General features: G+C 50.4%; 1 protein-coding gene across 1 annotated transcript; it reads left to right on the top strand.

The window, feature by feature from the left end:
• Positions 1–471: 471 nt before the first annotated feature.
• Krt78 (keratin 78) lies at positions 472–7638 on the top strand. Its single transcript, XM_038343178.1, has 9 exons — positions 472–837; positions 1223–1437; positions 2664–2724; positions 3093–3188; positions 3879–4043; positions 4401–4526; positions 6101–6321; positions 6525–6559; positions 6641–7638. Exons 1-9 carry the CDS (start codon positions 472–474, stop codon positions 7636–7638), a joined length of 2283 nt encoding a protein of 760 aa, XP_038199106.1.
• Positions 7639–13051: the final 5413 nt, after the last annotated feature.

Raw genomic sequence — 13051 nt, 5'->3', positions numbered from 1 at the left:
GGCCTGTGCCGCATTTGTGAAGTTGGAGCTCCCTTTGGGAGCTGCATTCTCCTTTGTTCTGCACCTGCACTGTGTGTGGGTACCTCCACTGTTTCTATGCCTCCCTCTCCTCTGAACACGTGCTCTCTTCTCTCCTTCTCCAGGAAGCCTTCCTTGAATACCCCCAGTGATGTCAACCGTTACCTAGAACCATGGCTCATGTCTCTAGATGCTTCCTTGTCTTTGGCTTCTAGGGCAGGGCCTGGTCTCCTACCTCTGGCACGCACGTGCCATGCGCTTATTCCCCAGGTGTGTCAGAGCAGATCAGCTGCAGTAAGTGGCAGAACAGTCAGACTGAGAGCATCTTGCTCTCCGAGGCCCAGCCCAGGGACGGGAGGGGATAAAAGTCTCGTGCCAGGGCCCCAGGGCAGAAGCACACACACTGTAACCATCTCCAGTCTGTCTGAAGCTGCGGGTCTACCGGTCTCTGCCATGTCTCTCTCCCCATGCCGAGCCCAGAGGGGCTTCAGTGCTCGCTCAGCGTGTTCTACTTTTTCAGGGGCTCGAGGCAGGGCTGGCTTCAGCAGCAGGAGCCTGAGCTCCTCTAGGAGATGCAGAGGAAGCTCTGGTGGGAGGGCCTGGGGAGCAGAGGCCAGGCAAGGGGTACGGTTTGTCCAGAGGAGTGGAAGCCCTGGTCTTTCTCAGTGCCCTCCTGGGGGCATCCAAGCGGTGACCGTCAACCAGAGTCTGCTGACCCCACTGAAGATTGAGGTTGACCCCCAGTTCCAGGTGGTGAAGACGCAGGAGACTCAAGAGATAAGAACCCTCAACAACCAGTTTGCTTCCTTCATTGACAAGGTGAGGGAAACGTAGCCCCTGTTTCTGGGCTTCCAACAGTCACTCCAGACAAGATGACCTAGAATAAGGTGCACTGGCCTCTTTCTGCCTCACTTCGATGGCAAGGAAGTCCTCCCAGGGTCTAACTAGTGGTTTTCTGGTTTGCTGGGGCTCTGCTAGTCCATGGCTGGGCCCAGGGACAGAGAACAGCTGGGTAGCGGTGAGAAATCTCATCTCTAAGGTCTCATCCAATCACGGATGTGCTCAGGACCTGTGGGAGGCTCGAGGCTCCTTGGTACAGGCAGGGATGGAGAGGAAGGGTAAGGGACCCACGAGAGGGTCTTTGAAGCGTCTTTCTCCTTGAGGCTGTGCCCGGGGAGTCTCAGAACCCTGTGTCTGGTTGCAGGTGCGCTTCCTGGAGCAGCAGAACAAGGTTTTGGAGACCAAATGGGAGCTGCTGCAGCAGCTGCAGGGGAGCCACAGCCCTCAGGGCCTGGAGCACATCTTTGAAGCCTGCCTGGCCCGGCTCAGGCAGCAGCTGGAGGAGCTGCAGAGAGAGCGAGGGGCTCTGGATTCTGAACTGAAGACCTACCAGGATCAGGAGGAAGAGTTCAAGTCCAAGTAGGCAACAGGAGTTCTTGTGTGGTATCTAGGGGGCGTGTGTGAGCGCTCTGCCCACCCGAGGGTCTCCTGCATGTCCAGCACCCAGGGCTGCTCAACGGACCTCCATTCTGTCGTTAACTGCCCCTTTCCTGTCACTAGGGTCACCTGTAATATGTAGAAGACACCCCCTTCAGGACCCCAGGCTTGGAGAGACCTGGGAGAAATATTGAGGTCTCTTTCCAGAGGGCCGAGGCCTAGACTCAAGGGCCCATGTGTCTGGTCAGGACAACACCTTGATGGCGTTCTCAGGAAATTCCTGTTTAGCAGGCTGTGGGGCTGACGTGACTCAGATGTCCTCTGGTCTTGGGTGGGGGCAGTCAGTTTAGTGTACCCGTCCCCAGGCCCGTGTTGTGATTTTCAGCAGCACTGTGGTGTTAGGCTCTCTACCTAAGCAGCCTGGTAGTGCAGGCAGCCCTGAGCTGAGGGGTGGTGAGAGCTGGGGAGCGAGGGTAGTCCTCCTTCGTCTCCCAGTCTCCCAGCCTTGGTTTCTACTGCTATAGTCTGGGAAAAGGTCATTTCCCTTTGTGGTCTCCAGGGCCTCTGGGAAAGGAACAGGGCAGGTGGGGTAGGGAGAGAGGCACCCACGGTTTCAGGTCTGAGTGGAGAATCCTGTCCCCCTTCCCTATGTTCATGTTTCCCTATGAAACTCAGATGCCTGCTCAGAGGCATCTGAGTGCTTGGAAAGCCATCAAGACACATGACCTACTGTTCTGTGGGATGCAGGCTGACGCAGGGGTATAGCTAGGATGTGACAAACCCCTAAGGGAAATGGGAAAAGGGTCAGTGGGGGCTCCTGACTTGGGGCCTCTGAAGTGACAAGGGCACTCAGGGAGGTATGGGGGTGCAGAGAGCAGGGTGGAGTGTAGGCAGAAAGTATGGGGGTGCAGAGTGCAGAGTGGGCTGTAGGCAGGAGGTATGGGGGCGCAGAGTGCAGGGTGGGATGTGGGCAGGGAGGAATGGGGTGCAGAGTGCAGGGTGGGATGTAGGCAGGAGGTATGGGGTGCAGAAAGTGCAAGGTGAGCTGCAGAAAGGAAGTATGGGGTTGCAGAGTACAGGGTGGGATGTAGGCAGGAGGTATGGGGTGCAGAATGCAGGGGTGGGCTGTAGGCAGGAGGTATGGGGTGCAGAGTGCAGGGTGGGCTGTAGCTCTGATATGGTTTTTGACTGTCATTTTTCATTTGCAGGTATGGCCAGGAAGCTCACAAGCATGCCTCAGTGCAGAATGACTTTGTGGTTCTTAAGAAGGTGGGAGAGGCTCAAATGTGCCACTCAGAAAGTCCCCACCATGCCCTAAAGCCGGTCCTAGGCTGGGAGGTTCTAATGTGGAGATACTGACTGAGAACTCTGCATGCAGTCACCCTCTGCCAGAATGGGACATTTCCCTAGACACAGGCACTTAAAGACAGATCTGAATGAGATGCTGTTTGCCGGGCACTGGGCTTCTGTGAAGGCAGGGGAGGAAGACAGACAGCACAGTAGGTTGGGGTCAAGAAGGAACAGTGTTCCTCAGATAGTGCAGAGCAGGCAGAGTGGGAGAAGAAGGGGGCTCAGGACAGTGGCATGGGTGTCCGAGAGGAAGCATGAGGTTCATGGTGTCTGTCTTCTGTCCTCAGGATGTGGATGAGGTTTTCCAGAGCAAGATGGATTTGGAAGGCAAACTGGAGTCTCTGAGAGAACACATCTGCTTCTTGACACGTCTGTATGAAGAAGTAAGGACCTGTGAAGGACAGGGAGAAATGGCGGGAGGGACAGGATGGGCAGGCTCCCTGTGGCCATGAGGGGAGCCACTAGGAAGGGAAGTCTATTAGGATAGCTTTGGTTTGTGGTCATTCATCCTTTGACCATGAGCTACTAATCACTAGTGTGAGATTTATCAACGAATAACCAGTCAAAGCCCTCACAGTAGCTTCTATTAGGAGTCGGACAGAGCACCGGTCTTAGTACATGCAAATTCCATTCTGTTAGATGGTGACGGGTGCTACAGAGAGCGGGAAGAAGGGTGGGAACATGGGTAGGTGGCGATTGCAAGTGAGCCGTATGTAAAAGGTAAAACAGGCTGAAAAGTGAAGGGTGGAAGGAGCTCCTCAAGCAGGAAGTTTCTGGGACTCAGCCAGAGAAAGTGTGAGGTGACCAGTGTGGCTGGGGCAGGGGGATTGTATGGAGGAAGGTACAATAAGGAGTGAGGGGGTGACAGGGATAGGTGACTTGGGGCCTCATAGGTAATTTTCCTTTACTGTCCACACTGCAAGTCACTGGAGACCACCTCAGTGGTCCTTACTCTGCAAATTTGTGCTACCACTGGGCGATGGGCAAGTGGGTGGACATTCAGACATCTTTCTCCTCTCAGGGGACAGGGCGGGAAGGCAGGGTAGGAGTCACTGAGTTGGTTTCTCCCACAGGAACTGAGACAGCTGCAGACTCAGGCAGATGACATGTCTGTGGTGTTGTCCATGGATAACAACCGTTGCTTGGACTTCAGCGACATCATTGCCGAGGTCCGTGCCCAGTATGAGGAGATCACGCGGACAAGCAAGGCTGAGGCAGAGGCTGTGTTCCAGACCAAGGTGCTGTGGCCCGAGGAGCAGGCTGAGGATGACTGGGTGGTCACACTTACATCCCAGGGAGGTCACAAACTTTGGTCCTATTGGGGCAGCTCCAGTGACATCCTTCAGGTTCAGAGCTGTTGAGAGCTCAGAGGGTATGCGGTGTCCGCAGATCAGGAGGGGACAGTGGCAATGAAGTAGGAGATAGGCTTGGACATCTAAAGGCACATCTGCCGTGAGCTTTGCAATGTAGTTGGTGCGCACTGGGGAAATGTAGACATCAGGAGACATCTCAGGGTGGGAAGATGGGCAGGCCCCTGATTCTGGAGTGAGAGCTAGCTGTCGACTCAACCAATGGTGTTACCTTTGTGAACTCAGTACCAGGAACTTCAGACATCAGCCCAGCTTCAAGAGGACAACCTAAAGGAAGCCCGGATGCAGATTTCCCAGCTTCGGCAGGCCGTGCAGAGGCTGCAGAGTCAGATCGCGAGCCTCAAGATGCAGGTAGGCTCTCTGTGTCTTCTGCTGCATCCACCTGCTGCTTGGTGCCTCCGTCCTCCACTGCGCGTTGTTTCCTTCCCAGGTGGGCTTGTAGGAGGATGTGTAACTGGCTGGGACTCAGAGACAGATCTTCAGATCACCTCTGAATTGACTTTGCCAGTTCCCTTTGAATGCCAGCCTGTATGCTGGCTTTTACTTACAGTCTCCATTTGGGTGGACATCTTGCTTCTGCCTCCTTGGAGAGAGGGTCGGTTTAAGTCTTGCTACATCTCCTCTTTTGACTTCCTCCGCAAGCAAACAGGAACTTAAGGTCAAACACTGACTTCTTTGGTTTTCCTTTGGGAACAATATGTGAGAGAAAAGAGCAAGAAAGGGAGATGGGCCTATAGGTGGAGCCTTCTCAGAAGATCTGAGGTTCCCCATTCTCCCAGGTGGGAAGGGTGATGACTTACTAGCTATCAATGTTCCTTGTTGTTCCTTATTTCTCATGTTCCTCAAAGCCAGATTTGAGACCCAAAGCGGGTGATAAGCATAGAGTACACGCGTCAGGATATATATGTAGGGGTACGTGCCGCTGTTATGTGGGTGGGGCTATCTGAACTTCCATCCCATCCTAATGATTGCCCAGCAAGTGCTCCTAACCAGCATCATCTCTACAACCTCCCCCCAAATATTCTTTTTATTTAAAATTAACTTTATTTGTGTGGATATTTTGCCTGCAAAAATGTCTGATATCATGTGTGTGCCTGGTACCCATGGAGCCCAGAAGAGGGTGTCTAATCCCCTGGAGCTAGAGTTGAAGATAGTGTAAGCCACCATGTGGGTGCTGGGAATTGAACCCAGGTCCTCTGGAAGAGCAGTCAGAGCTCTTATCCACTGAGCCATCTCTTCCCTCCCTGCTTCTTTATTCATCTATTTATTCTTATTTTATGTTATTTGAAGTACCTGTTTTTCAAGTAAACAGCCCCGAGGATCACAGCCTCTCACCTGTGAGTTCCCTGGGAGAGCCCTCTCTGTTTTCTGCACAGGTCCAAGAGACAGACCTTTTCATACTGACTCAGAGTGCTGGGTCCCTACTCAGCCACCCATCATCTTTCTGAGACATGGACAGACAGTCTTGTTCCTGGTCTGGGATATTTGTGTGGGGACAGAGCAGTGACAACCTCTGGAGGGTTTCTTCCGTTCTGCATCTGAGGTGATGCTGAGTCTCCCACACACCTCTGCTTCAGTGTGCAGTGACACAAATTATCGGGCTTTAGGACTCAAATTAAGTACCATGGACTGTCATGAGATGCTTAACTGAACTGAAGACCCTGCTTCCAAAGATCATGTTCTGAGGTTCTGGGTGAACACGTAGATATTGGGGGACCCCAGTAAACCCTCTGCCACAGGCAAAAAAGCCTTTAGGCAATATTTTCCTTTAGGGTACAAGGGACTGGGCATGGGGTGGTCATGCATATTTTTGAGCTCATGAAATTAGGGTCTATCTGGGTCTTCAAATTATACCCACGGTGGTTGTTTTAAGAGGCCTTGCCAGGCTTACCGTCACTTTCTCCCTCTCTGCTACCCCCTTCCAGAACGACAGTCTGCAATCGGCCATTGCTGATGCTGAGCAGCAGGGGGAGATGACTCTGAGGGAGGCCAAGGCCAAGCTGGATGAACTGGAGGATGCTCTAAGAACAGCCAAGCAGGACATGGCCCGAATGCTGCGCGAGTACCAGGAACTGTTGGGCACAAAGTTGTCCTTGGATGTGGAGATTGCCACATATCGAAGGCTGCTGGAGAGTGAGGAGTGCAGGTGGGGATCTGCAGGGACCCAGGGATGGAAACTGCTGGTGGAGAATGGCCTGTGCAGGCCTTCTTTGCTAGAGGGCATTCTGAGAGATTTCCTTAGCCTATAAGTCACAAGTGGCAACCAATTCCTCGAGAAGGATTTTATATTGGGGATTGCATTCTTTACAGCCTTTCTTAGTGCTGTCCCCCCTGTCTTTCTTCCCTCAGGATGTCTAAGGAGTACACCAGCCAGGTCACTGTCTGTGAGTATTAGGGGACTTTGAGAGTAGGGTTACCTTGGGGTGCTGAGGACCCTGCTGTGACCCTAGTGCATTTCTTGGCAGCCACGGCAGAAGGCAGTGTTGTTGTCCCTGGAGGAGTTGGTGGAGGCAAAGTGGTCATGCCTGGAAGAATTGGAGGAGGCCAAATGGTTGTGCCTGGAGGAGATCATAGAGGCCAAATGGTCATGCCTGGAGGAGATCATAGAGGCCAAATGGTTGTGCCTGGAGGAGTTGATGGAGGCCAAATGGTTGTGCCTGGAGGACATTGTAGAGGCCAAATGGTCATGCCTGGAGATCGTAGAGGCCAAATGGTCATGCCTGGAGAAGTTGATGGAGGCCAAGTTGTAATGCCTGGAGAAGACTGTAGAGGCCAAATGGTCATGCCTGGAGAAGATCGTAGAAGCCAAATGGTCACGCCTGGAGAAGACTGTAGAGGCCAAATGGTCATGCCTGGAGGAGATCGTAGAGGCCAGATGGTCATGCCTGGAGGAGATCGTAGAGGCCAGATGGTCATGCCTGGAGGAGATCATAGAGGCCAAATGGTCATGCCTGGAGGGGACTGTAGAAGCCAAATGGTTGTGCCTGGAGGAGCTAATGGAGGCCAAATGGTCATGCCTGGAGGAGATTGTAGAGGCCAAATGGTCATGCCTGGAGGAGATCATAGAGACCAAATGGTCATGCCTGGAGGAGATTGTGAAGGCCAAATGGTCATGCCTGGAGGAGATCATAGAGACCAAATGGTCATGCCTGGAGGAGATTGTAGAGGCCAAATGGTCATGCCTGGAGGAGATTGTAGAGGCCAAATGGTCATGCCTGGGGGAGTTGGTGATGATCAAGTGGGCACTTGTGACCTCAGAGGTTGGAAAGGCAGCTTTGGGTCTGGAGGCTGCTCTAGCATTGTAACTGGGGGCTTTGATATTCCCCATGGATCTGGGTGCAGTCCCAGTATGGGTTCCTGCTCTGTGTCAGGCTCTGGTTTCAGTTCTGGCTCTGGCTCCTGCTGCCGCACCATCCTGAAGAAGACAGTGGAATCAAGTCGGAAGACATCTGTCATTTACTGAATGACCAGGCAGTCACATCCCTTCTGAGCCTAGCAGCCCTGTTTCCATTCTGCCCCCATATCTAGTGTCCACAGCCCAAGGTAGCCCACTGGTTACTGGAGAAAGTCAATAAAGTCTGCCTGCCTGCTGTTCCAATGCTCAGCAGGCAGGCATTGCTCTGCACACTCATTTGTATCTCATTTGTGTGTGTGTCTGTGTGTGTGTGTGTGTGTGTGTGTGTGTGTGTGCAGCCCATGTGGTGCACAGGCTATGCCCTTCAGCAGCAGCTGTTTTCACTCCCTTCTCCATGGTCTTCGGGTTGGCCTGGAAGACTATTTGGCTAGGCTTTGGCAACACTCTGTCCCTAGTTCAAACACCCTCCAGTGGGAGGGAGGGTCTAAAGGTCACTAACTGGAGGCTGGAGACTGGAACCCAGGAGTGCAGCTTGGTTCCTTCCTCTACCCTCTTTCTGCACCTTCTTCAGCTGTGCTGGGCAGTGTTACAGCATCCAGTTCCCCTGTTGCCTTCCCCTCTTCACAATCTATGTTCAGAGCCACGGTGGTGCTGTGCACCAGCACTGGGGCTCTTCTGACAAGCACCGGGTACCACATCTCTCCCACCCTGTACACATCTGCTACCTCCAACAAGTCCCTCCCACTCACGAGCCTGAGCTTCCTTTTAGACCGAGGACTGGCCTCCTGCTCTAGTTCAGATTCCCTGTGTTGGGAATGTGGGTTTGTGGGAGGCTGCTTTTTGTCCTCTTCCCCTTTCCAGTGCACAGTTCAGTGTTCCCCAGGGCAGCAAGCCTGGTCCCTGCTACCCTTCCATCACTACTGCAGGGCCTTGACCTGGCCTTGGCACTCCTGACTGGAAACATCCCAGTAGGTACAGAGTTCAGTTCAGATGCTCAGGAACAGCCTTGACATGAGTTCCAAGGGCAGAGCCAAGGTTTCCCATGGAGAGTGTAGCTTTTATGCCATTCCTTTATGTTGAGATGAGGCAGTGGGCCGCTTCCCGCCACCAGGCTAGCTTTACCTGAAATATTTACACAGAAACTGTATTCTTTTAAACACTGCCTGGCCCATTAGTTTCAGCCTCTTATTGGCTAATTCTCACATCTTGCTTTAACTCATATTTAGTAATCTGTGTAGCACCACGAGGTGGTGGCTTACCAGGAGAGATCTTAACCTGTGTCTGTCTCGGAGAGGAGAGGCATGGCGACTGCCTGAGGCATCTGCCTGACTCTGCTTTCTTTCTCCCACAATTCTGTTCTGTCTACTCCGCCTACCTAATTTTCTGTCCTATTAAAGGGCCAAGGCAGTTTCTTAGTTTCTTTATTAACCAATGAAAGTAACACATAGACAGATGACCCTCCTCCATCACTTTTACCAGCAACTCAACTCTGCCCCCAGCAAAACAAAACAAAGTGACAAAATGTAATCTGTGTATGTCTCCACCCCGCTCTCCTTGGAGCACATCTGGGGACCATCTGCACTGTCCAGTGTGTCCTGTGCCGTCTCCCTGAGCACCACCATCATCAAGAAAGTCCCTTACAACCCGGGTGTACCCTTGACGTGCCATCGAACATGCTGCTCCACCTCCCCATCCCTGGTGGCTCTCAGGACTAACTGCTCATCAGTTGTCTGCAGGGCTCGTCCCCCATCAAGGCTGTCGGCTTGAACTCGCTCTGGTCCTGACTTCAGCTTCTTCCCTTGGTTCTTTCCTAGGCTGCATTTTCTCCTCCTGGAAACCTTTCCACTGCCCCATGTCTGAGCTGCTGAACCCTTCCTGTGCCCTGAACATTCTGGTTGTATTGTTGTGGTCCTTGGCTATACATTCAGTTCTGGTAGGGAAGACCCTGTGTCTCCATTAGCCTCTGAGTTTCCCCACTCAATTCCTGAACCCAGGAAAGGGATCTCATGGGGACTTGAAATGACCTAGGTCCTGGTCCATGAACTTGTATGAACTTGAGCCTAGAAATGTTTTTCTTCTCTTTCAGGAAGTTTGGAGGGAAGCCAGGCTCATGGGAGTTGGAGCTAGGAGGTTCTGGGAGGATTGACTTCTCCCCTGCTCTGGGTGCCGTGTGGGTCTCTTTAATGTTTCTTCCTTGCTCCCTTTCTTGTCCTGGGGCCTGGAGAGACAGCCTGGCTATACTGTCAGTTCTGTGGCCTGGGCTGAGGGATATCCTGAAGTTCTGCTGCTGTACCAGGGAAAGGATGGCATGGACTCACCACTTACCTGGGAGGAAGTCATGTCTACTGGTGTTCAGGAGGCTCGGGAGGATGCTTTGGTCCAAGTTCTACCATTCCTGGACATGTGACTAAGATTTTGACTAAGTGGGGGATTTTCTCCATGCTTAAGTGTCCTCATCCATAAGAAAACTCTAAGAACAACCCACTGTGGTAGCTGAGTCTGTAACCTCAGCATTTAGGAGGCTGAGAAGAGGATTGCCACAAGTTCAAGGACTACTTAAGTGAGTTCCAGACAGCCCAATTTACAGAGTGAGACCCCTCCTCAGGAAAATCAGATAGACAAATGAAACAACAATAACAAAAACAGAACAGTCACTGCCTCTCATTGCACAGCCCAACCCCAGATAGGGCAATTCAACTGAGTCCTTTCCAAGGATGTTTTTCTTCCCCTCCATCCTGTGAGGACAACTTTCTTTGCCACTGTGCTTTGGTGGGGCTCTGGGGGAAGGACCCACAGTCTAAATCAGCTGGGGGTGATTGTCCGGGGGTGGAGTGGGTTCTTAAATGCCCACGCAAAGCACAGATATCACAGAAGCTGGATTGGGAATCTCCTTGATTGCTAGGGTCTCCTTTGTGCTTCTAGTGGGGGACTTGTATTTCTTTAATTAAATAGTTAAATTTGAGCCTACAGGGTCTTGCTCTTCAGACTGGCCTGGAGCTATATAAACCAGGCTGTGCTCCAACTTGTGATCACCCTGCCTTAGCCTTCTAATACTGTGATTATAGATGTGAGCCATCACACCAACCAAAGAGGGGATAGTCTACACTATTATTATTATTATTATTATTATTATTATTATTATTATTGTTATTATTATTATTATTATTATTATTATGTGTGTGTGTGTGTGTTTTAGGTCAGGTGACATCTTTTGGGAACTAATTTTCTCTTCCCACATGTGGGGGATGAGAACCGAACTTTGATCTTTAGGTTTGTGCAGTTAAGTGCTTTTACCTACTGAGCCATCACCCTGACCCCAAATGAAGAACTTCTTAATGGCCCAGTCCTGGAGAGCACTGGGTCCAGTCCATTCCATGCAGCGAATTTTACACATCCACCACCTCTTTCCACAACTCCGATTCCTTTATTTGTTTACTACCCTGGAAGTGAGGACCTGAGAGAGCTGAACTGACCTTCTAATAAGGAGTGCTTCCCGAGAAGAGAACTTCAGCCATGGGCCTGCAACAGCCGCCATTCCTCCAGTGAGCCAGCTAGCTGTTTCAGGTTACTTGGGTCCAAGGAGACTCCCAGTGTTAAACTAGGACTTGGAGGAGCAGGCATCGACTGCCCTGTATAGAGAGACACGAGACACGGCAGGACAGTGGGAGGGTCCTGCAGTGTGAAGCCATGGGAGTCTGGTAACGGTTCTTAAAGTTTATTTAGGTACAAAATACAAAATAAGGATATTTTGTACCTCAGTAAACTGATACAGAACGGGTTAGGCACCACCGCTGCCTTCGTCTGCTCATTCTGCCCAGAGATGAAGAAGAAAGCTGCCTTCTCTTCTCCAAACCACCCAAGAGAGCGTGAGGGGAAAAGAGTGAGAGGCCCCAAAGCTTGCATGAAGATCAGAACACAAAACAGCTACACTAGTTAGCCATAAAGGCCCGGCAGTGGTGGTGCACACCTTTAAACCCAGCCCTAGAGAGCAATATAAGGTAGATGAGACAGGAACTCTCTATCAGTCTGAAGATTTCATAGAGGTAAGAACTCTCTAGTGCCTTGGCTGTTTTGCTTCTCTGATCTTCAGGTTGAACCCCAATATCTGTCTCTGAGTTTTTATTATTCATGTTACATTTGGTGTTCAACGTTTGGGGTAGGAGTTCATGAAAAAGCTGTTTGCCTATGGCTTTTTAGCCACTGGCACAGGCTGGAGCTGCACATGGGGCTCCAATCCCATCTGGCTAGGTTTTCTTTTTTTTTTTCTTTTCTTTTCTTCTTTTCTTCCCCCCCCCTCAAGCTTCTGAGTGAATTTGGGATTTGGTCCTAGACTGGATGGTTCTGCCTTCAGGTAGTCCCCCAACCCCCATGCCACACATACTTTTTCCAAACAATCCCCTGTGCATTTTTTCAGACCTCTCTCTCTCTCTCTCTCTCTCTCTCTCTCTGTCATGTCTCCACTGTGGGATGCAGGCTCTCCCTGAACCCCCTTCTTGGGCTGCTGCCTTGAAATCCAGTCAGGGTTCTGCTGTTGTGCACAGCAGCAATCATCCTGACATCGTCACCAACATCATCTGCGGTAAAGGCAATTGAGAATTCTTAAAGGGAAGGATCTTAAAGGGAGGGGTCAGTTAAAAGAGTTTTTCCCACATTTAAAAATGAGGAAAACTATTACAATAGAGGGATTTGGGTCTCTGTATGATAATATACTAGACAGTTTGAAAATGGAGTGATTAGAAGAAAGGATAGCTAATTTAGATGGGATTTATGTAATGTCAACTGTAAACATTATCATCTTTATCATTTTAGTCTTATCACTAAAAATTTTGATGAATCTGAGAGCTAAGATATAGGTCATAGAAAAACCTTATAAAACAGATCACAGAGTTATTCAAATCCAGATAGATGAGTTTAATGGAGAACCAATTTCAGTGTTGCATTATAGAATAGAGAGGAACAGCCTAAGGTTTTCAAACAACCAACCTTAATATATCCAGTAACCTTACAGAATGATGGAGGCTTTGTTACAGCTAACTGGACTCCTGTGCCAATTAACTAACTCCTGTGTTAAATAAATCTAACTCCTGTGTTAGAGTTAAGGAGATTCAAGGAAGCAATGGTCTCATATGACATGCATTCACCTTTTGTGAAGCAAATGCTAAACTTGTGGTCAGTTTATAATAGAATGATCCCTAAACACTGGATAGAATTGGTTAAAAGTGTTTTAGAGCCTGGTCCACAGTTACAATGGAGGACCTGGTTCAGAGAAGAGGCTAAGATTATTGAACAATGGAGTAAAGCGAGAGGTAGGGAAATCTCCCATGATCAAATTGTTGGAGAAGGAGATTATGCTACTATAGAAGGCAAGCTGTATATGGTGACCACATCATGGATTTATGTCATGCAGCATCTTTGAATGCTTAGGACAGAATTGAAAAAACAGGAAAGAAAATTGAGTCATTTACTAAAGTTATACAGGGCCCAAAGGCAGCCTTTACAGATTTCTTACAAAGACTGACTT

Source organism: Arvicola amphibius, chromosome 9 (assembly GCF_903992535.2).
Source record: "Arvicola amphibius chromosome 9, mArvAmp1.2, whole genome shotgun sequence".
Lineage (NCBI taxonomy): Eukaryota > Metazoa > Chordata > Mammalia > Rodentia > Cricetidae > Arvicola > Arvicola amphibius.
Note: the sequence above shows the minus strand (reverse complement) of the source record. Positions and strands in the feature narration are given on the sequence as shown.